The sequence below is a fragment of the Accipiter gentilis genome, chromosome 17 (genome assembly GCF_929443795.1).
Source record: "Accipiter gentilis chromosome 17, bAccGen1.1, whole genome shotgun sequence".
Taxonomy (NCBI): Eukaryota; Metazoa; Chordata; class Aves; order Accipitriformes; family Accipitridae; genus Astur; species Astur gentilis.
In genome coordinates, this window is record NC_064896.1 from 22,185,035 (window position 1) to 22,208,207 (window position 23,173).

Sequence of the window (23,173 nt, forward strand, 5' to 3'; positions counted from 1 at the left end):
AGGGGTTAAAAATTTATTTTAAGAGAACTGGGAACAAAATTTGACACCTCTTCCCTCATGCTCTATCTTTGTGGTTAGTTTTATACCATGACAGCTCTAGCAGTAGCTAAAGCTCACTCTGAGCCCTGTGTTTCCTTGAATAATTTGCAAACCTATCCCTCCTAATTCAGAGGTACTCGGAGACATTAGAGAGAAATGAATGTGTTCAGTGTTAACTCTCGGGCAGTACGTGTCATCCAGAGTCTTTAACGGGAAATTAGTTGCAATCAGTTTGAAACTTATGTTCGGAGACATAGAGCAGTTGTTTGTAGTTTTATAATAAAAAAATACTTTAGTTATAACCTGACAGCTGTTGGCATGAGAGGATTACATTTTCTCTTAATGAATCTGCTGTTACCGTTCCATTTGGCCCAATCAACAGTATCTACCTACTTCAGTCAATGTAATGCAAAGTTTATACAATTCCTTTTTCCCTGTAATATCCACAGGTGCCTGAATTCTGTACTGGCTTACTCTCTTAATATAGGGTTTCTGAATAGCATGGATCTGAAGTACAGGATGGTTGCGCAGTGGTTTTGTGTCAGCCTCAGCTGAGAAGCAATGCGAGGCCGCCTTTCTAGCAGGTGCCGGTAAGAAGTATTGATGATGGACTTCTCTCAAAAGGTGGAGTGTGGTCATTAAGTCACGCTAGTTGTGCAACGCCAATCGATCTGCTGTCACTCCGTCTTCCTTTTATTACCTGTAACGCGTTTCTGGGCTCGCAGTGTTTGTGGCCCTGAGAGCAAGGAGTTGGTCCATGCTTTTCAGAGTGTACTGGATTGAGAAGAGCAAACCACTTTTCTGGCTCTCCAGAATAAATTCTGCTGAAAGTGCATTTGGCTTCCAGCAAAACTGTTCAGTTGCTACAGGGTGTCTGCAGTGTGCTGGGCACTGCATGTCCTAATGAAACAATTCAAGACTTTTCTGTTTTCTCTTGTATTTTGGGTCATTACTGTGAAACTCGTTAGCTAATATTAAGGATGTTGAATCGCAGATTGGTTTAAGTGGATTTATTCTGGAGATGTTTTATGTAAAAAAAAAAAAAAAAAAAAAAATCTTTTTTGAAACACAGAAATGAGCTTGGTAGAGCACATTTTCCCCCAAGAATGGTCATTTGTTTTCTTTATAAATAAATACTAAATGCAAAGAACAAAAGCCACTTCTGATTGTTTTCAGGCAAAATTCCTATTAACTTCTACAGTTGTGCAAGTAAAGCTATGCACTTTTAAATTCCTATATTTAAATAGCAAAACATCATGAAATATAGAAGGGGAGGTCTTTACTTCGTTATTTAGTAGGGCATATTGTACACACAGAATTTTTCTTTTTTTTTTTTTCTTCTTTTTTTCTTTTGCCTACTGCATTTGTTTAGCAAGCTGTATTGACCCATCTTAGTAAACGAGGGAAATCTTGCTGTGGTTTTAGTTCATGATAAACCTGATACTGAGTTTAAGGGGGACAGGTTTCTTGCAGAATGTAAAACTTGCTTCAGTCACTTCAGTATGTGTGGTTTCCACTTAAGAGGTACATATATTTATATAAAAATATCTTAAAAATTGGGGTAAGGGAACATTTTAGTTAGATTAGCATTGCCGGAATTACATCTGATCATCAAGAGTTTGATTTAAATATTTGGGGGAGGGGGTCAGAGGATATTTACAATCTTATGTGCTGTAGAACTTATGCCACTGTGCTGTAGCTGAGAAGAGAAAGACCTAATGCCTTATTTTTATATTGAAGTGTTTTGGTAATGGAAGTCTAGTCAAAGGCAAGCTCTGCAAAACCTCCAGAATTCCTGTATTCTTTTTCTAGTATCGTCTTACTTAGGCAAACCATTCACGCCTTTATTGTCCTTAATTTTGTCTAGTTCTTCAAGTCTTTTTTTCATTTGATTGATTGTCAGGTCACTTTTAAAGTTTTGGTTGATGACTAGATTACGCCGGTTTTCTGTGAATGTAATTTCAGTTGCGAAATATCTTCAAATCACTTCAGCTGGTTTGATGCTTCTCAGTTTTGCTGTTGAGTGTTCAGTTTTAAATCCTAGTGCTTGAAGAAAAACAGTGATTTAAGTTGCACTGTCTTAAGGTGATTAAAACACCTCTGTGAAGTGTTACGTAGTAAATAACTGCATCTGGGTTACAATACGTGGTCCAGTCAGGAAGTCGAAGCCTGCATTTAAAGGTATGATTACAGCTTCCCAGAATCCATTCAGCCACACCTCTTGGGGGGGAGGATGTTCTCGTAACTATTGCAGATATTTAGACGTGGCAGGTAAGTTTGTCTGCCGTCTTGACTAAAAGAAGCCCAGCTGTGTCAGCAGAGAGCACTGACACCATTCTCTCCCATTAATTTCTCTAATTTGGCAAAGGTGTTTGGTTTTTTTTTTTTGTTTCAGGTCCTACTCAACTGAATCTTACTGATAAGCTGGTGAGAGGGTTCCATTGATTGTACATGTGGAAGTGTGTGCGTAGTAAAAAACCTTTTTGGTGGCATTTAAGTTATCTTAATCTCAGATATATCTGATTATTTGCTGTTTTTACTCACTGTTTTCTTAAAAAATATTGTCCATCAGTTGTTAAATACAAAAGATCATTTTGTAAATGTTAGGTTGTTATCAAATGAATGATATTCTTCTGTTTTACTGTAGACTAGAACCAGCTGAACGACGTAACACTGTACCATGCTTCGCAATGCCCTAGGAAAAACCTTTCGATTTGTTGGGTATACTGTGCAATATGGCTGCATAGCGCATTGTGCCTTTGAGTACCTTGGAGGAATTGTTGTGGTAACTTTTCATTTTCATGACATTTAAAAGAAAATAAAACTATAATACTGAAATTGTTATATATGATAATGCCAGTATTTCAGGTTTCTTAATTTTCATTAAAGCTTTTTCAAAGTGTGTTTAGTAAAAGCCTATTTTTTGGAGGCAGGTCCAGCCTTTATAAAAGTCATTTCTCCTTTTGGCATTCCTGGTTTTTCTAAGTTATTGTTTGAGGCATCACTGGAGCAAATGGGAAACTATGATTAAGCATTCTGCAGAGAGTACATTCTTCCAGAAAGACTGGAGTCACTAATAACGCCAGAGGAAATGCTCTTGTTTCCAACTGCAGGCAGATTCCTGGATGTTTTCTGTCCCCCCCGCCCCCTCCTCCCCAGGTTCTAAACCTACCAGATCCTGCTGCTGGACAGAGTGGAGTTTAGCTGTGAGCTGCTCTTGCAGCTTCTGTGATGATTCTCTTGCAGAGGCTGAAGAAGGGACCAAGCTGGCAGAGCTTCCAGTGCTGCTCCTAATAATTTCCCGCAGATTAGGCGCTGAAATGGATCAGCAGGGGCTCGTAGCACCTAGCCCAGTTCAGGACAAATCCTGAGTGAATACGGGGCTGTAACAGAGTTAGAGGTGCTCTGGAGGCTCTCCTCACCTTTTAAATGTATCACGTGTTCCTTGGAGGATCTCACTTTTTTAGTTGTTCTTTACGTTACACCTTTTCTAATTTATTAGCAAATAAGTTGAATATTAATGTGTTTTAGATAAAAGTAATTGGAAATAGTAATTTTTTTCTCATTTATTTTTAATTTGCAGTGTTCTGGACCTTCAATGGAACCAACCATTCAAAATTCTGATATTGTCTTTTCGGAGAACCTTAGCCGCCACTTTTATTGCATTCGAAAGTATGCTCCTTTGTTGAGACTAGATTTTACATTCCGTTTGCCAGAGCTTGTCAATAACCACATTCTAGCCATCCTTTATTTTTCATATATTCTTCTGCTTCTAAATTGTAATTTTCCGTAAATCTCCTCTCATTGTGTCTGATCGAAGTTAAAGTAATCAACACATACAGCCCATTGAGCAACTTGTCAGAATTCATTTAGGATATAGTCTATATCACTTTTACAGCTTTGTCCAAACAATGGAAAAACTCCCTTCCCTCCCCCCCCCCCCAAAAAACAGTTCTATTGTGTGAATGTAACTTCTCCTCTCCAAGCAGTTTTGTCTTTAACTTCTCTCTGAGCAGTTTTGTCTTTCTTGAAAACCAGGCTGTAGGTATTGCTGTGCTCAGATAGGTTGTTAGGAAGGTGACCAAATGGTATAAGTACCGTTTATCAAATGTCATTTTATTACTGTGTTGTAGAGCACAGTAGGCTCAAGGCCCTCACCCATTTTGTTGTGGTCTGTTTCATTGTACAATCTAATGTATATAATCAAGAGGCAGAAGTAATGTAAGGTCTCACAGACTCAGATTAGACATTTGAAGTCCCATTGGAAGAATAACATTTGGTCAATAACATTTAGAAACACAGAATCTGTTCTGTTCCATGTTTACCTAGCAACAGGATCAAGTTAAATGGCATTCATTTCATCAGAGCATTGTCAATTAAAATGTAGTCTTAAATGTTTCATAAATGATCTAAATAACAAAGAATCTCTCCAAATGTACTTTAAAAAACTGTGCGTAAAATTACACCCCAAGTAAAACTGAAGAAACCGAAATTGTAGACAAGCATTTTCAGCAGAAGGAAGTAACTTTAATGTACGTGAAAATGTTTGGAGTATACATGTTGATGCAGTTGTATTCAGCCAAATAGTTTGTACTTAGAGTTCTTCTGTTTTGTTTTTGTTTCTGTTTTTTCCTCTCAGAGGAGATATTGTAATTGTGAAAAGCCCAAATGACCCCAAATCAAATATCTGTAAAAGAGTAATTGGCTTGGAAGGGGATAAAGTCTGCACAAGCAACCCTTCAGATTTCCTTAAGAGTCACAGCTATGTAAGTATTAGAGTTTCTTGCTTTGTACATTAACGATTATTTAAGTAGGCCTGGTAGTCTGTAAAGGATTTGCAATATTTGAGTATCGTAATAAAGTATGACGTTCATAAATTATTCTTTCTTCTTGTATGTGTACAGTAAAATGTCGTAATTTGTAAACTCTGCTTTATGGCAAGCTGTCTTTGTGAGTGCCTTTTTAGGAAGTGTAGGCAGATGATATTCTTGCTCTGCTCTTTGCTTAGGTCTTCTTCCCTGGAAGAATACTCTAAAATTCTCTGCATAAGGTGCAGTATAGATGGCAGACTCAAGGGCTTGGTCTGAAGGCAAAACTGTTTCTCTCTTTTAAACACTAAGAAGTAAAAATTCTGTCTCTGCAATAGCTTTGAGGATTTTGCTTTCAAAACTATAGTGTATGTCTATATTTCACTGTAACAATATTTTAATTTTTCTGAGTACGGTTGGAAAAGTAGTAATTTACCTGACTTTTTGGACAAATTAGGAAACCAGATGAAATAAAAAGGAACAAGTATTCTTAATGCTCACTTGTCTTTATGCAGATAGACTTAACAGAAGTTTGGAAAGATTTGTGACAAAATGTTTTTGGCAACTTCTTTTTAGGCTATTATTAGAAAAATCATCAGAGATCATGATCACAGAATGTGCTGGTTTTGGCTGGGACAGAGTTAATTGTCTTCAAAGTAGCTGGTATGGGGCTATGTTTTGGACTTGTGCTGAAACCAGTGTTGATAACACAGGGATGTTTTCGTTACTGCTGAGCAGTGCTCGCACAGAGCGGAGGCCTTTTCTGCCTCTCACCCCACCCCACCAGCGAGCAGGCTGGGGCGGGGGCACAAGAATTTGGGAGGGGACACAGCTGGGACAGCTGACCCCAGCTGATCCAAGGGATATTCCAGACCATATGGTGTCATGCTCAGCATATAAATCTGGGGGAAGAAGAAGGAAGGGAGGGGACGTTCAGAGTGATGGCGTTTGTCTCCCCAAGTAACGGTTACATGTGATGGAGCCCTGCTGTCCTGGAGATGGCTGAACACCGGCCTGCCCATGGGAAGCGGGGAATGAATTTCTTGTTTTGCTTTGCTTGTGTGCGCGGCTTTTGCTTTCCCTATTAAACTGTCTTTATCTCAGCCCATGAGTTTTCTCACTTTTACCCTTCTGATTTCCTCATCCCACTGTGAGGGAGGTGACCGAGCGCCTGCATGGTCCTTAGTTGCCGGCTGGGGTAAAACCATGACACAGAAGAATGCAGGGGTTTTTCCCAAAAGCATGTTTGACCATTACCTCTGTTCAGTACCTTGTAGAGGCATCAGATTTTGCACAGGTGTTTTGAATCTTAAAACAAAGATCTTCTGTTGCCTTTTCATATCCACTTTATCCTCACAATTAGAATAAGAAGAATTGGCATCTGGCCCATAGCTGAAGTCCTGTGCTGTGAAGGTAGAAAATTTTATGGAATGCTCCTTGCAGCCAGCTACAGTTTGTGATAGATAAATTTTTTAAGAGTTTAGCTACCATAAAGACAGCCAACTTCACCAGTGTGCCTTCAGGTACTGTTGCTTCATTTGTGTTAAGCAGCTGAAGTGGAGCCTGTCCTTTCTCAAATCAGTGGCAAAATTCTTGTCAACATTGTGTCTAGATTCAGTGTCTGGATTTAGTCAAGACCTAGGTCCAGAAAGCAAGGATACGATTCATACCTTGTTCTGAGGGGTTGAATTTGTTGTTTCTTCCAGTCCAGTGTGGAGGCGAGACATTTCAGGCACCTGCCTCTAATCTGCCCTTCTGATCAAGTGCCAGGACCACTGAAGCTTCTGTTTATACTTCTGTCACTCATGGACAGAAAGAACTCATTCTCTGTTATGTTTTGAAGGAGAGGACAGAGTATTTAGTTTTTCCATAAATTAAATTGTGTTACTATTTAACCAAGGAAAAACCCCACAACAAACAACCCAACCCACAGAACCCCAACCCACCTTTATTACCAAGTTGAAGAAATTTTCTAGCTCCTATGGGAGTAGTATTTTAGATGAAATATGAATTTCCCAGAGCAGAACGACCTGAAATGGAAACCTGAATTCTATGTACGCTGACAGAAGATGCAAACTGAGTTTCTCTGAGCATCTTGTTCCTCACTTGTCTTCGTCTTGAAAAGGAAGTTCAGGAAAGGTTTGTACTTAGCAGGATGTCAGCCTTTCTGGAAACCCTGAAGTAATGAAATGAGTATCCAGCAGAACAATTTCTGCCTTAGGTGCAAGATTTCTTGTCTTCAATTTTCATACAAAATGGAAGGAGAATAAGAGGATGGGGAATGCAGAGTCCGTTTCCTGTTCTCCTGTGTATGTTTTCCATAAAGGCTAAGGTATGGAAATGCAGCCAAGTGACATGCAAGCTCTCTTAGTTCTTCACCATAAGTTGTATCTACGGGGAGAAATGATCTAAATGGAGATGCTCGTTTGTTAGCGTGTATGTGTTTTCCTCCTATGTTTAGTGGTTGTTGAAGAGGTAGATCTTTCCGTCTGTTCACAAGACACTTCCTTGACAGAAGAGTATATTCTCAACATAGAGATCTGCACTTTACACTGGTAACTTACACTGGATTATCCACTAAGTAAATTGTTCTTGTTGGGGAGGGAAAAGGGATGTGTCCCTGTTTAGGTAACTGGTGAATCAGATTCCTTGTTTTAGTGAATCACTGTGCTATGCACTTTTAATTCAAACACAAAATTCTTCAAAGAAATAGCAGCAGCAGATGTACCGAGAACTGGTTATTTGTTTTGTTGATACTTCCTTGAGAAGAATTAACCTGAGTTGGCTTTTTGAAAAAAAGACTGGCGAAATGGAGGAAAGGCCTTGCCTAGGATCCCAAAAGGCTGCCTGGGGTGTCTGACTGCAGAGAAAAAGGTACAACTGCAGGTACTCCTTAAGTGAGCAAAGCCTAGAATTGTCATGAGTTGTGTTGTTTATATTTGGCTACTAACTGCTTTTTTCTAAAATGGGAAATCTGAGTGATACTTGAATGCAGTGACTCCAAAGTGTGAAAGGTCGGAGGATTGTTTGGTTTTATTACAGTGAACCGCTCAGCTTTCCTTGACTAACTTGTCTCTTGTTTTGGGGAGCGATAGTGAATAGTTCCTGTCGTGTTTGCAAGCTCATTACAGTACAGTAAATAAAAAGTATCAGATGCCAGAGCTACTACCAGATTAGGCAGTTCAAACCTCTGCTTCATTCTTTGCTGGTGTTTGCCAGCTCACGGTTAGGTGTTACGAGTTAGCCAGTTACTGGAGACGTCGCAGTAACGGCAGTACGACATACTTAACGCAGCCGAGAGTGAAACCACCTCTAAGCAGCTGCTTCCCTTGTCGCCCCAAAAGGAGAATCCTTATAGTCGTGTCAGTAGGAATTGTGCTTAGTCTGCATTGACTGTGTCATCGTTGGCATATTTTACGGATTTTAAGTTAGGGATTTTTGTGCGTAGAAGCACTATCACACATGATTCTTATACTGAAGCCTACGAGAATGCTAAAAGTGGATCCTGCTTGCAATCCTGTTTCATTCATGAATATACTTCTCAGGATGGCTTATATGTATATAGATACGAGAATGGAAAACCCTGTTTACAATTTGCTCTCTGTAAAATTACACAGATAAGATACTTTATTGTTGCAAACAACCAAGTAGATACTTGTAGATTAAAACAAAACAAACCCAACACAAACCAACCTTCCAAGCCATAATGAAAATGACAAAATAAAAAAAAAAACCCATACATAAGTTGAATAAGTTGTTCTGAAGAGATATTTCAGTTGAGTAGAAATGCAGTATAGCAGTGGCAGTTATGTGAAAGTCTTTATAGTGGTATAAAAATACTTTTGCTGCTATACTTAGCTGAAGTAATACATCATATGAGAAAAATTATTTTTGTCAGAGTGCCCTAAGTGTAAGGCTGTACCAAAAAAATGTCTTTGATGGAGTCGTTGTTGGATTATAAGATGATGGAACTAATCCCACATAGCAAATTGATTGGTATAAATCAAGCACGTGCTTAAATTAAAATTTAAGTACATAAGGAACGTCTTTACTTTGGACCCTTTATGCTACATGATGCTTCATATGCTAGAGGTTGGAGCTTATCTGCAGAATAATGATGATGGAAATCTTCGTATTTACGTGAAAAGTGTAATGAAATTCCTTTTTTTGAGTAAGCTGCTGTAGTATTACAAAGTTAGGAAAATGTAATTTTTCTCTTTTTTTATTGGTATTTGGTATGGAATATGAGCATTAGACTGGTAGTTTTGCTGGGCTCTTTGGTTTTGTGCTCAGTGATGGTGTTTATATATATAAGCAACTGTATTTCCTGTAATAAACATTTAAGAATGCATAATGTATTTTTACAGTAACAGAAGCAATGTGATATGAACCCAAAAGTTAAAAAGGTAAATAACTGATTTTTAGTAATGTGGTATTCAGACCTAGTTTCAATTATTAAAAAATATCTTTACTGATTTATTCATTTAACTACAAGATCTAAGTAATGAGGGTTAATAAAGAAATTACTCAATCGCAGGAGACCCCTGAAATGGTCTTTAAAACAAACACCCGAAAGGTTAATTTTCATATTTAGGTTTTTCTTTCCTGTTTTTAAAAGTCTTAATACAGATCCAGGTTTATAATTCAGATTGAGTATCCTATTGTTATAGTTGAATTTGTTTTAATGCCATTTACTTTAGCTTTAATTTCTTTAGTACCATATGTTCTTATGCTGCAGCTCCTATTTACAAATTGAAAAAGTGAGGGGTAAGTCATCAGATTAAAACAGCTTGTATGTCATAAACCACCAATATGCTAAGCTTTTGTGTCACTTAAACAAAAGTAGTACCTAATAATGTCACTTAATACAGGTAGAGTCTGTAAATAAGGAACTGCCTTTTGCAAGTCATAGTGATAAAAAGCTGAGATACAAATCCATCTCTCAGCAACACTCTGCTGGTAATCAATCACAACACAGCACTAATGCTGTGAGACTAGCTGATGTGGGGGAAGTATGTTTACCTTGTGCTAAAATGAGGTTCATTGCGGAGATGGCATCTCTTCATCCTGTGCTTAACTCTAGAGCTAACATAATTCCAAAGATAATGCATCTTACTCTGTTTGCAGATCAGAGAAGTGGTCTTACGCAGCGCTATTAACTCTTAACCAGTCCTTGTCAAATGCAGTAAGAATATTATGCTGGTACTAAGAATAATGTAATGTTAATGTAAGCCACACAATGTCTTCATCACTAGACAGTACTACAGATTTTGGATGCACAACGTAAGACGCTGAAAAATAGTTTGATGTTTTAGAGCGGTCAATACCATTGGATAGTCTCTTTAAAATACCCTAATTAGCAATTGAAGATAAAGTTCTTGAAACACTAGTTCTTCTTCCTTTGTCCTTGGTATCCTAATAGCTAGTTTACACTCATGGTTTAGTGTTTCAGTGAGCTAAGTTTTAATAGTTGCTGGTCAGGAGAAGGGAAGTATCTTACTCCTTCTTCTTCTCCTTAGTTCTAGCATCCTAGAGGCTTGAGAGAAAGTTATGCCATAATTTTAAGCAGCAGGTATACTAAAAGTGTGGTGGGAAAGGAGAACTGATGTGTGCAGATTTGTTCCGTCTGCAGTTCCCTCTATGTCCCTGTGCAGAGAGTTCATGGCGAGAGCTAATCTTGAATTTTCTGAGAAGTAATTTAAAATCAAAATCCTGATTTGTCAAAACTAAATTATTCAAAGGAAGAGGAACACACAGAATTTTATCAGTCTGCTTCCCAGTATTTCCAGGGTTTCTTCTGCTCAAGTGGATTGGTCTTTTTACCTTTGCAGTTTTGGTTTTGATATTTCAAGAACATACGAGTGGCACGACCTGACACAACAGCATCGGTACCGTTCACCAGAGCTTGTCCTCGGGTCCGTGGGGTCGGGGAGGTGGGCGGCCAGACACGGGCAATGCCCGCACCGTAGCTCAGGCACAGGACAGCAGCGAGAGGCTCGGCTTAAACGCAGCTCCTGAATGAATGAGCTCCCACCGAGGTCTCTTACGTTGCTTTCTCCAGCAGCTCTTCCTTCCCCGCAGTCTGAACCGAGAGGAGACGGCTGGTCCCTTTCAGCTGGTCTGGAGGGCAGCCCAGCTACGCGGGGGTGGGGGAGAGCAGCGCTGCCCAGGCTCTGCCGTACTGCCCCGGTTCTTCTGGTCAGCCAGTTCATTCCTGAAGGAAAACCATACAGAAATCTCCTCGTTGACTTGAGGGAAAGTTGTTTCAAGATCACCCGTTTCTGAATTGGTAGCACTAGATGCTTTTCGTCTGTGGAACACAGTCTTGGCTCTACTGGTCAGGTCAGGTTGAACCTCCAAGATTTTATGATTCTGTTATTCCCCTGCTCCAAATTCACCAATAGCTTCTAGGAAGCCGCTCAGGACGATGAAACCAACTGCTCAAGGACTCAATGAAGATTCTGAGCACAAGTTTTAGTCTGCCTATATCAGCTTCGTGTCTAAATGAAGCACCCGTTTCATTTTTTTTCTTCCTCTGTACATATTAGCTAAGGCCTGCCGACTGTCTTAAATGATGAGACCATGCAGTGCTGAGGCCTGGGATTGATTAGCAGAGATTCAGGCTGCTCCTGATGGGTCCAGATGCTACTTCTCAGAGTCCTTAACCCTGCTCAGAGTATGTATTGGCCATCGTGGCTACCAGGCTTATTAGCTAGAGCACTCTGTACAGGTATGCCTTCGTCCAGGGCACACCAGTGGTGGTAATGGGTTTTAACCAGTAAGTTCCAGTTGGGGTTTGAACCCATGGGTTATTGTTCTCCAACCTACACTTTAGGGTGACCCTGTTACATAACCTGTTTTCTGGAGAAGAAAAGAATCAAATCCTTAATGACTGCCGTGAGAAAATTCTATGCAAACTGTTAAGTAATCTTTGCTGCATTTGTACTCATTTTCTTCCAAAATATTCATCTGCTATAAATCAAGAAAGCTAAAAACAGTCTGGACTGATGAATCACAGAAATATTCTGAATTTTTTTTTTTCAGAAGTTCCTAAATGTAGCTAGAAGATTTGTTTTTGAACGTTTTGGCCTATGAACATCTATATAATACGAAAATTTCAAAACTGTAACGGATTAAGAAAACGTAGATAATTTTTCACTATTTAAAGCAAAGTGGTTTTGTTTTCAAAAGAGACCTATTGTTTTAATGCAAAGAGAGAGGTTCTAGAAAACGTGCAAAATCAGCACATTTATTCTTCATGACAGATAATACTTGCTCATAGCTTTTATTAATTCTATTAAGTTTTAATTTTCACTGATAATATTTTTAGAAAAGGAATGATGCCTAATAATTTAAATTCAGGGTTGCAGCTAGAGATTTTTTTAAATTGGATATATAGCTTTTCAGGCTGATTCAGATCAGTGTATTTAACAAGATGCTGTAGATCTGAATATTAAATGAGAATATTTATGGAAGTAAAGTAAACAATGCATGCAAGTGTTTGAATTATTATTTAACACAGTTGAAAGCTTCTGCAACAGCCAAAAAGTGATGAGAGAAAGCATATTTTTTCATCATTTGACTGGCATAGATACTGCTGATGTGAAAATTCTGTGACCTTTCCCACGAAGCAGCGAGTGCAGTGATCAGACCTTTGAAGTTCCAGGTAAGGAAGCTCAGGAACAGCAGCAGCCATTTGTGCATTACACAAAGTTTTCAGAAGGAGCAGCAATGATTAAAAAACAAACATTCAAATAACCAGGGAATGCTTTGACAGATTACTGTAACGGCTTCCCCAAATTTCTATTAAAGAACAATGCTCAACTGCTATGCTTGCACGATAGAGAAAAATGTCTTACAAATTCAAATCCAAGTTAATACACTTCCGTTTCCTCGTAGTATGAGTTAACATTGCTACCATTGAAGGTTATGCGATTCTAATATTGGTTAATGATTGATTTCAAAACTTAAAGATGGACAAGTCTTCATGTCTTACCTTTGTATAATTTTCTATTAAAACAACCGATGACAATATAGAGAATGAATTTGTAATATAAATATTTAATCAGAGTGAATTTAATTTCTGTATAGAAACCTGTTAGTGTTTCATTGGCATCTTGTCTCATAATAATCTGGACCAAGGTCATAATGTCATAACGTATTCCTTTTAGTATGTCTATTTAAACAAACTGGCCCAAGTACATTGTGTCTTATTCATAAGCAGCTTAAACTGTTCAATAAGTGAAAGGACAGTGCTAAACTGTTTGGAAGTACCTATGAATTTAAGGTAAATTCATGCTGTTATATTCTTTTAAGGAGTATTAAATTCCAGGTAATGCAGCCTTTTAGTGATACTTAGAAGATGTTGGTTTAAAATCTGCTGTGCTGTTAAAGGTCCAGTGTGGCTGCTACCATTTCATAGCTTTTTCCAGCATGAAAAAGTAAACGCTTATGCTGATTTTGAAAATACTGGAGCTAATGAATGTTGTTGGGTTTTATATAGATGGCAGCCTTAATATGAATAACATTTATGATAAGCCTATAGAAATGGTGCCTAGAGCAACTGGATCATTAAAAAAGAGTATCTGTTAAGCATTATTCACTCTTGGTTCTGAATTAATAAATAAAGGATTAAGGAATAGCTATGTAAGACTTTAAGTATAGAGTGATAAAACAAACTTCTGCATTTCTATGGTGTATATTTTATCCTAACTAGATGCAATTTACTTAAATAAGGCAATTTAATCAGTATTTAGTAAATTTGTCATTTGATATTGTAGATTCTTTCATCATATTTCACTTTAATCAAGAAAGGTAACACCTGTGGTTTATTCACAAAAGCTTCTTTTGTTAAATGAACACCCGCAGGCCATGAAGCAATTACATTTGTTGCTTGTACCAAAGTAGGAGGCACTTAAATAGACCTTAGTAGGGATAGATGAGAACTTGCAGACTTTATTCTTTTGTCCAGCACTGAGATTAGTTCTTATCATAGCTCAAGAAGGAAGCCTCTGAACTGAAAAGAAAAGATAGGAATGATTTAAAGTTCTTCTTAAGTTTGAAACTTTGATATTGCTGGAGGTGGTGTGAATACCTGTGACCTTACAAAAGTTCAAACTTCATCTGCTCCCAGCTGATTGTACATGCTGATGTTCTTTGACAAACTCAGACTGCTTGGAATTCCAAAAGGAGAGACTGCAAGAGATTCACGTTTATAATTCACCACTTATTTATTAAAAATCCCTATTTCCCCATCTTTAGTACCTCCCCATCCAAAGTCCCCCCAAAAGTGACAAAACGCCCCAAACCCCCACCAAAACAAAAAAAAAAACCCAAACCAGCCCACAAAAGCCTACTTTCATTTAGTTGGGTTTGGGGGTATTTTTGAGGCAGATACTGCAAATAAGATTAACAGATGAAATTATGTATATTCGTTTTCTAGTATACCAGTTAATGCAGTGCAGACATCTCATCTCCTTGGTTTTGAAGTTAATGAGATTACTCAAAGAACAAAGTTTGGCGTCATGTGAAAAGACCAAAAGAATATAATTATTTGTTGATTTTCCCTTGCCGGTTTAGGTAAATTAATGTTTTAGTAAGTTGTTTTTTTGCAAGCACAAATCCAAAACATAGCCCCATACTAGCTACTGTGAAGAAAATTAACTCTATCCCAGCCAAAACCGGCACGTAAGTATGCATCAAATACCTGACCTGTGCTTCAGTTTTGCCACTTTAACTATACCACTAAGTAAATGCCGCCAGCCCTGCAAATTTAGTCAGTTTGTCACAGTGAAAGATGGTAATTTATCTGAGCTGAGACAGAATAAGCTGCTGCTACAAACTCAGTTGCTGTAAATGATAATCTTGCTCTTCTGGTCTGTCTGCTCCTGCGCTGGAGCCCTCAGAGCCTTGGAAGGGGGAAGAGTGATGTGTCTGATCAGCGTGCTGTATTCTCATGCATATAGGCTGCATCTCAGATAACCGCTTCTGCCCGAGAGCTGCTGCTCCTTGGAAATAAATCCTCAGATAATCTGCACAAAACCAGAGGCACAAGGGTTGCCGAGGCAAAGCGAGTAGTCTGCAATCAGAGGCAGCGTGTTTTCACATTAACCTGCGCTGCTGTGGAATTGCTGGTTTTGCATGTCACCCGCTAGTTAATTACGTGAAAATTCAGTTGTCGGGCTTGTGAGACTCGCATCTTAGTTCTGGCCTATGTGTAAAGGAGAACTGAAATGCTGCCCCGCCTAAGTTAAATGCTTTTGGCACTCTTGTCAGTATTCTTTGTATTCACACTCCTTCTGTGTGTAGTAATGGTAACTGTGATTTCAGTTGTACTTCTTAGATACAAGTAATTTTGTCTAAGAGGTCCATGGTCCGTGGCCTGTAGATACCAAAATGCAACGTTGTGATTGTCAAGCAAGTGGCTTTCCCATTGCCTTGGGTTTTTTTGGCAGTAGCAGCCCATTGGTGTGTAATTAATGTATTCTCACTACAAATACAAGTTTTCAATAGTTTGGGTTTCTTTTTTTTCCCCTTCCTTTGGTTAAAAATGTATCTTATTTCCAGCTACTGTGCTTGCGTAGCTTTGAGGCATTTCAAATTGGGTCCCGATTCTGCAAAGGTTGGTACTCAGAGTTAACTTTATTCAATGTGAGTAATCCCACTGAAATCAGTGATGTGGTCCAGAAATAGCTTGGTGCATAAACCCTTGAAGGATTCTGGCTACAGCCTTTATTTCAAAGGGGTGTAAACAACTTTTTTAAATTAATGATTATGGCCTGTCACTGGTATTTGGTTTTACATTTTCATGTAATTCATGTGATTTTTACTGCTTGTCTTAATTCTAGGTTGTAGTGAAGTGCCTAGATGATGGACAGGCACCATACAAAGGTATTATACTCTATTATCTCTAGATGAATCATACATTGTGATGGGACTCTTAAGGCCAAATTTAGAGGTATAGGGTCCTGTCATACCTTCCATGGAGAACTACAAAAGTTACTGTAGGTGGTGAACTTCAGGATGTAGGAATATACTTTAATGCAAATGTTCTATCTGGAATGCAGACGATGAACATCTTGTCCAGGCAAGCAATTAGTAGTATGAGAAGTAGTAAGTGATACGCCACAGCTGGAAAAAGCACTTTATTTTTTATACTTTTGGAGCGTGGAAGAAAGATGGGAAGGTCTAGAAGTGTTTGGATATACTTGTGTTACAAGTGGGTCCTTATTTCACATAGTAACAGATGAGCTTCACGTTCTGCCTATGAATCAGGCGGGGAAAGCAAGAAAGCATGGGAACCAGTAAAGTAGAAGGGGAGCTGGTAGCGTCCCGTGTGCGAAACAGTGACGCATTACAAGAAGTGATGCTTTTTCAGAAATGTGAAATGTTAATGTGGGTTTCCTTTTTTTATTTCATTAAAACATCTTCCTTTCATAGTAGTTCATGCTTCTTCTTTCTGTATATTTGCTGAGATAGTCTTTCAAAATGACAGGAGTTTGATGTACGATTTGTAATTCTGGTAGATGCTGGCCAGGAGAGTTTGCACCAGAAAGGTCAGAACGCTGCTTTGCATTGTGATGTGCACCTGAAAAACAAACTAACTCATGCAAGATGGGGACACAGTGAATGCTTTAGGTGGCTACACTGCAAACAAGTGAAGACGAATATCCAACTAACCTAACAATTGCTGCTGGATATTCTAAACAGGCTGTATACCACAGAATTTTTGAGGAAAATAGGAATGTCAGTATAGTCTCCAATAAAGACCTATAAAAAAAACGCATTTCCACATGTGATGAGATGTATATTCTACACTGGTCACTTGACTCCGGATAGAATTTTTTAAAATGTATTTAAGTTGACTTCTGCTTGGTTATTTTTGTTTGCAAAGCTGCTTGGGTAGGAGGAGGGCCAAAGTCATCTAGCTGAAATCAACTGGCCTTCCCAGAGACGGCTCTTCCGTGCACATGCCAGCAATGTGATAAGCCTACAAAATAACAAAAGGTGGCAGACGAGCTGAATATGAAATCGCTGTGTTGAGGGACTGGGAGAACAAGAAGTAAAGGACCTCGATGGAACTAGCAGATCAGTTTAAAACAAACAAGGCGGCGCTGCTTTATACAGGAGACTGTGGAAGGAGACAGTATCAGTAGGTTTCAAAAGGGTTCAGACGTACTGCTGGTCTAGCAGCTCCACGTATAGATTCTGAAAGGCTGGGGCAGGGCTGCGCGCCCTCTGACATGCCTGAAGCTCATCCTGGGTACCGGAGAAGTACAGGGGGGCGGTTGGCAGAAGACGGACGGGCTCAGAAATGCTCTCCACCATGAGTATCTCTTTCTGCTGCTGTCGGAGACAAACTACTGGTTCTTAAGCCACAGCTTACGCATTTGCCCCAGCTCAACAAAGGGACTCTGGAGTAGCGCGCTATCCTAGTCCGGTAACAGGCAGGTGAGAGCCTGACTAAACAAGAGCCTGAAAGGCTTATTTAAAGACAGTGTTCCCAGTAAGTGGTACCTGGCCGGACAGCTCAAGTGCCAACAATTACCCTTCAACTGCATTTTCCTCAAATGTTTATCTGGGGGACCTGGTTTTATTTTTAATAGTTTATATCCAGACTTTACTACTAGAGTGGTATTTTATTTTGTTTAGTCTGTTATCCTTGAATTCTGTATATATAGACTATTGTATTTATGAGTCCATGTGGCTTATTTCTAAAACAGTAGTGTTTATACTGCTCAAACTCTTGAGTTTCATTTGAAATTGCGTTTTTTAAATATTGGGGTTTTTTTTTTCTGAATTGTGGGCATAGTAATGTTTCAAGTACATAGCTGGTTTTGGAAAAATGTATGTTAACTTAAAGTCCACATTAAATATTACCTAGCTTGGGAATATGTCACTACTTTTAAATTTTCAGCCTGGTTTAGAATTTTAGAAGCATAATAATGAAATACTTTATTTGGTGACTTGTAAGAGGTTATTTCTATCTGAAATGTTTTTTAAAAAACATATCAAAATAGTGCTGTATATTCCAAGCGGAAATCTTAGTTTAAGACTTACAGTAGCAACTTTTTCATATATGAAAGCCGTATACTCTTATTTTGGTAACTAATACAGCTATGTTGCTGTTTCTCATTTTGTCATTGAGTCAGTCGGTGAATGCCATGAATCTATGGTATGTAATATAGTTAATGCATAATATATATAGGCAATGAAAGGTCTTTGTCATATACTATAAGGTCACCATCATTAATTTTCAAATTATAAAAAGGGATTTGCTGTTTTGTGATCATCATTATTGCAATATAATGTGTTGTGGATTCTGCCTGCACATAGAATGAACTGTGATCTTAATTAGAACTTTGACAAGCCTACTCCGATAAAATGATGAGATTATTCGTAATTGATGTCACAATCAATTACCAGTTAGTTCATCATGAATCTACTAACAGGTCTAGCCTTGGTGCTGGCCCCAGGATGTTGATGAGTGTGTGGCTGCCCTGTTCATGCTGTTACTGCGACAGGAGGGCAGATTTTCAGTCAACATCCTAATGACCTCTTTTGAAGTCTATTAAATTAATGACCCTGTCACATTGGTCTAACCTCTTACATCTTCATTTTGGATTTTTTGTTGCAAACCATTGGTTTTTGAGCACATGATAGAACAGATACTTTGGAGCACTCCTTCTCATCCCTCCAAATCTGGCACTGTGTCTTACTAGATTCAGTAAAAAATTAGTTCATTATACAGTCATGAAATACGGAACACAGAAATCAGAGAATATATTGTAAGGCAAACCATGCTTAATACCATTCTATTCTATTTTCTTTTTACATTTCAATCTTGCTTAATCATAGGTGCCTAAAGGACATGTTTGGTTAGAAGGTGATAATCTCAGGAATTCTACAGATTCCAGGTGCTATGGACCTGTTCCTTACGGACTGATAAGAGGACGCATTTGTTTTAAGGTATATATATTTATAGTATCTAAAAATAGTTGCATTAATACATTTTTAATGCCTGGTGTTAGGTATTAAAACTTGCCTCCTTAACTGTCTGGCCAAAGCAAACATAAAGGAAAGCTTGAACACACCGGCCACTTGCTGTTAAAAGGATAATTCAGCAATGGTGGGTTTTTTCTTGAGGGAGGACTTGTTTTTTGAGCAGTACTTTTTGAGCAGTCACTGCCTCTGAAAACTGAATGAATTATGTTGCAAGTAAATCCAAACCTGATAAAACCACATACACATGCACACACACACATACACCTTACTGCACAGATATACATTCTACCCTTGACTCTTGCCTCTGCAAAACAGTAGAAAAGGACAGCTGCATATTTCATTGTTGGAATTTGAGAAGTGTAGTTCCATAGTTCAAAAAACAAAATGGAGGAAAAGGTTATCTTTCTAAGACTTGCATACATACTTTAGACACGTAGACTGGCCTTGTTGATTTTTAGACTAAGTCTGTGAAAAAGCCTTAACAGTAAAGTCAAATCTGTGCCACCATAATTGTCTGCCACATTTTTATTTTAAAAAAATGCCTTGAATTAATATTGTATAAACCTCCATGGTTCCTTCTCCCTCTGTTTCAACAATTCTACAGCTTTATTTCACACTAAATTACTTTTTCATATTACCTGCATTATTCATTTACTCATTTACTAAAAAGAAGAAACTAACACAATTTCTTTTCCATAAAAAGTTTAATCTAAGAAACAAGGGAGTATGTATTGCAGACTTATGCACCAGCTTTTAGAAAGCTAGATTTAAAATGGTGCCATTCAGAACAATTAAAAAATGTTTTGAAAACTGTTTTCCATATATTGCAACACATCCACAAAAACATAATTTAGCACAGCTGTATTACAGGCACAGGGAAGATTAGATCTTTCCAATTTAACAAAGTTTTATATAATCAATTTACAGTTTTTATGAACACAACTTAAGACTTTTCAAAAAACCTTGCTGCTATTGACCATAATCACTATCTGGTTACTAAACCTCAAATAACATGTCCCCCTCAGCCCCACCATCAAGTTTTGTCTGACCTCTGTTTTTTCTGGATAGCATTTGCTTTGAGTTCTTCCCTAGTTTTTGTGGAGTTCTCTCTGTTCCTTCTCTCTATTGTTTGCCTTACTGCGTACACCAGAGGAAAAAATGCCGATTCTAAATAGCGCTATTTTTATGGCCCAAGTTTTAGCTTGAATTATTAACTGCTAAAATACAAATGATGCTAATATGCTTACAGCCCTCTTAATAAGAATATGGTATTAATAACCTGACTGAAAAAAAATATTCTCCAACCGATGTACTAGTATAGAAAACCTGCATTTAATACTTTAAGGGGGCTGTTATCAAATAACATATATATTAAGAACCTATGTATGTGGACAGCCATAAGTATTCACAGTATCTCTCCACAGCAATAAATTTGTGTCCAGCTTGTACCCCAAATAGGAAGATGTTTGAGAGACTTTAATGAAGTGACTGACAGGACTGAACCCTAAATATAGCAAGCAGTGAACTCTGTAAAATTAATGAAACTTACACACAGATATTATATATTGAAGAAGTACTTTAGGACTCCAGAATATTGTCTGTTTAAAAAAGATAGTATTTTACTGCCTTGAGAACGGAAGCTTATGTAGCTTTATCTTAAAGTGGATTTTGGAGAAGCAGATGTAACAGTGCCTTTGAATGCTAAGTTACATTTTTAGTAATAGATGCAAACCAAATCTAATTAGGAAGGAACGATTTCAACACAAGAGAGCAAGCTTGTACCAGGTTTGCTTAGGCAACCTATTCTTGGCAAAACATAAATGTTCATTCTCTCTGTAACTTATCTGTGAAGTTTAGACCCAAGATTCTCAGTCAATGTTCGTGCACCAGTTTTTAGCCCTTACAGAAATAATGATATTCGATTATATTTGCCCCTTTTCTTCCCTGCCACCATATCAACTACCACTCTGAGAGACAAGTTCATTCCGGAAAAAGGCTGCTGAAATCAAAGTAGCTGCAAACTCAGGAAAAGCCTAGGGAATCCCACTTTGACAGAACTGGTGCTTCATCCTGTCCTAGGTAGGATATCCTCTGCATTCCCTGGACTTAGGCTCCATGTCAAAAATAGACCTGTAGTGTATCTTCAAAAGAGCTAGTTAGCCCCATTTATCCCCCATCCATCAGATCAAATCTATGTAGGCCAAACCAAAGAGGGCAAGGGGAAATAGCTGCTAATTGGACTAGCCAGTTTGAACGAACAAGTCACAGTCAACCTCTGTCATAACTTTAAAAGACTTGGGAATTACTACACACAGTGGCATGTCTTTGTTTCACAGAGAAGGCTTGTTCCATCTCCTCCTTTCTCACATTCTCTCCTGCACGCAGACTAGATAAAACATCATTTTCATTCTAACTTTACCACTAAGATTACTGTGACGAATTTGAAACTAAATTGTCAAAACAATAGTTAAAACAAATTTGATTACTTTCACTGAAAGTCAAGTTGCAATAGGTGCGATTTGATTTGCCTGAAACAAGATTTGTGCTGTAGTGAATGGCCTAAGAATCTTCCTTCTCTGGGCCTTCGCTCAGATCAGCTTAGATTTGTAATATGGGATATTCCTATTCCCTTCTACTCCTGTTTGCCTTTGAGGCCAAACAAAGACTTGACACCCAGCCTGCAGCCAGCACAGGCCCTCTGGAGAGCCTTGAATGCTGTAGCTTTGCTTCTAACCAAGATCACAAATACCCTTCTGTTGTTGGTTTGCAGCTCCGTATATCTGTGTGGAACCTAAAATAGCTCACTGGCTAATACGCACGTAGAGACAAGACGTTACCTCTGTGTGTTTCTCTGTATCAGCACGTGTTCCTCATTCTCTTCCCTACGTGCACATGCCAAAAAAGACATGTATTTTTGAAGATACTTGCACAAGAGAGCTTTGAGCCTTTTTCGGCTCCACAGAACTTGAGGTCCCGACAATGACTCATCCTTCTGTCTTCCCGAGGGCCCAGGCACGATCCAGCTGACGGCAGCTTCGCACAGTGCTGCAAGGGGCCCGACAGCGGCAAGTCTAGGGCGCTTCTAGCAGCGCACACTCCCAGTCTGGTAGCAAGCTGATGGTACATCTTGCTGTGCCTGTCCTTAACTGCCTCTGCCTCTTCTGTCATTGTCTTTAGTGCTGGGGACAAGTCGTGGGGATTGAAACATTGAACCTTGGCACTATGCTTTCACTTTTAAACTGAGAAAATTACTTTTTCACTCCACACAGAAAGCAGCAAAGGCTCCTTCTGTGCTGTGGGTGTTCCATGAACTCAGTTAAAGAGTAAGTTGCTGTTCTTGGAAGGTGACCGCATACCTTCTTTAAGACCAAATTTTAAGAAAAAAATGAGCAAGATAAACACCATACTGACAGGTGCTTTGGGAACAAGGTAGTGCATCATCTTTCTCTGTCCAGGTCGCTTCATCTTGAGCAGGGGCTGTGAGATTTTCATGGGATTAGAGCCACAGAGGGCATTCGTTCTCCAACGTCATCTCTTTCCCTTCTTCCTGCTGATCCCCTCATGTCATCTTTGAAAGAACGTGTTGCAAAGAGACACAGGCAGTCAAGGGAGACAAAGGACAGAGTGTAAGAGAATGTCCTTGATTCCCTATTACTTTTTTTGCATCCAAGACCAGCCTACATGTAATTAGTGAATGTTCAGAGGAAAGTACTCCTGGGAGCATTCAGTAGTATGAAGAGCTATATAGTTAATTTCTGGAGAGAAATTTTTTTCTTACTAGTAAGCATCATTCTCTGACACTTGTGCTTGTACTTGGTCAGGATTTGTGCTGCTTCTTGTTCTATATCGTAGTCTTCTCAGAGGAGCCCCTGATGGTGGCAGGCACTCCCCCCACTTTATACCTATATGCATGGTATAAGCTTACCTGTAAGCCTGTGGAATATTCTTCCAAGGTTTGGTGTTTGCAGTTCAAATGCCCCTCTTGAAAATACAAAGGTACACCTCACAGAACTGCTTTCACTGGGAGGTAATGCTCATGGTATTCTTTCTTCTAGATGGATCAAAAATACATACTTTGTCTTTTAAGTTGTTAAGAGGTTTACAAGCTAGAAAACTTTGAAAGTATTTTCTAGGAATGTGTTTATTTCCAAGGCTGAAAAAAAAAAGTAATTTTTGAGCGTCTCCATAGCAAAGCATGCTGTGTATAAATTGGTGTTGTCTCCAGCCTCTACAGTGATGATTCCTCCTGATACATAGTATTTTTTACTCCTAGTAAAAGAAACACACAGGTGAGAAAAGTTCATATACCCTGTCAACCAAAG

General features: G+C 38.7%; 2 protein-coding genes across 3 annotated transcripts in view; one reads left to right on the forward strand and one right to left on the reverse strand.

Annotated features, from left to right (window-relative positions):
• IMMP1L (inner mitochondrial membrane peptidase subunit 1) overlaps positions 1-23,173 on the forward strand; it is a 37,699-nt gene that overhangs the window by 14,303 nt on the left and 223 nt on the right. Inside the window, exons 2-5 of the mRNA XM_049819962.1 lie at positions 2,687-2,824; positions 3,623-3,711; positions 4,679-4,805; positions 18,705-18,815. Coding sequence (XP_049675919.1) covers positions 2,720-2,824; positions 3,623-3,711; positions 4,679-4,805; positions 18,705-18,815 — 432 coding nt within the window. The 5' untranslated portion in view covers positions 2,687-2,719. The remainder of the gene's footprint in view (positions 1-2,686; positions 2,825-3,622; positions 3,712-4,678; positions 4,806-18,704; positions 18,816-23,173) is intronic.
• DNAJC24 (DnaJ heat shock protein family (Hsp40) member C24) overlaps positions 19,522-23,173 on the reverse strand; it is a 42,742-nt gene continuing 39,090 nt past the window's right edge. For both annotated transcript variants that reach the window (XR_007508480.1, XR_007508479.1), the window contains exon 6: positions 19,522-23,120. The gene's annotated coding sequence lies outside the window, so the exon portion shown is untranslated. The remainder of the gene's footprint in view (positions 23,121-23,173) is intronic.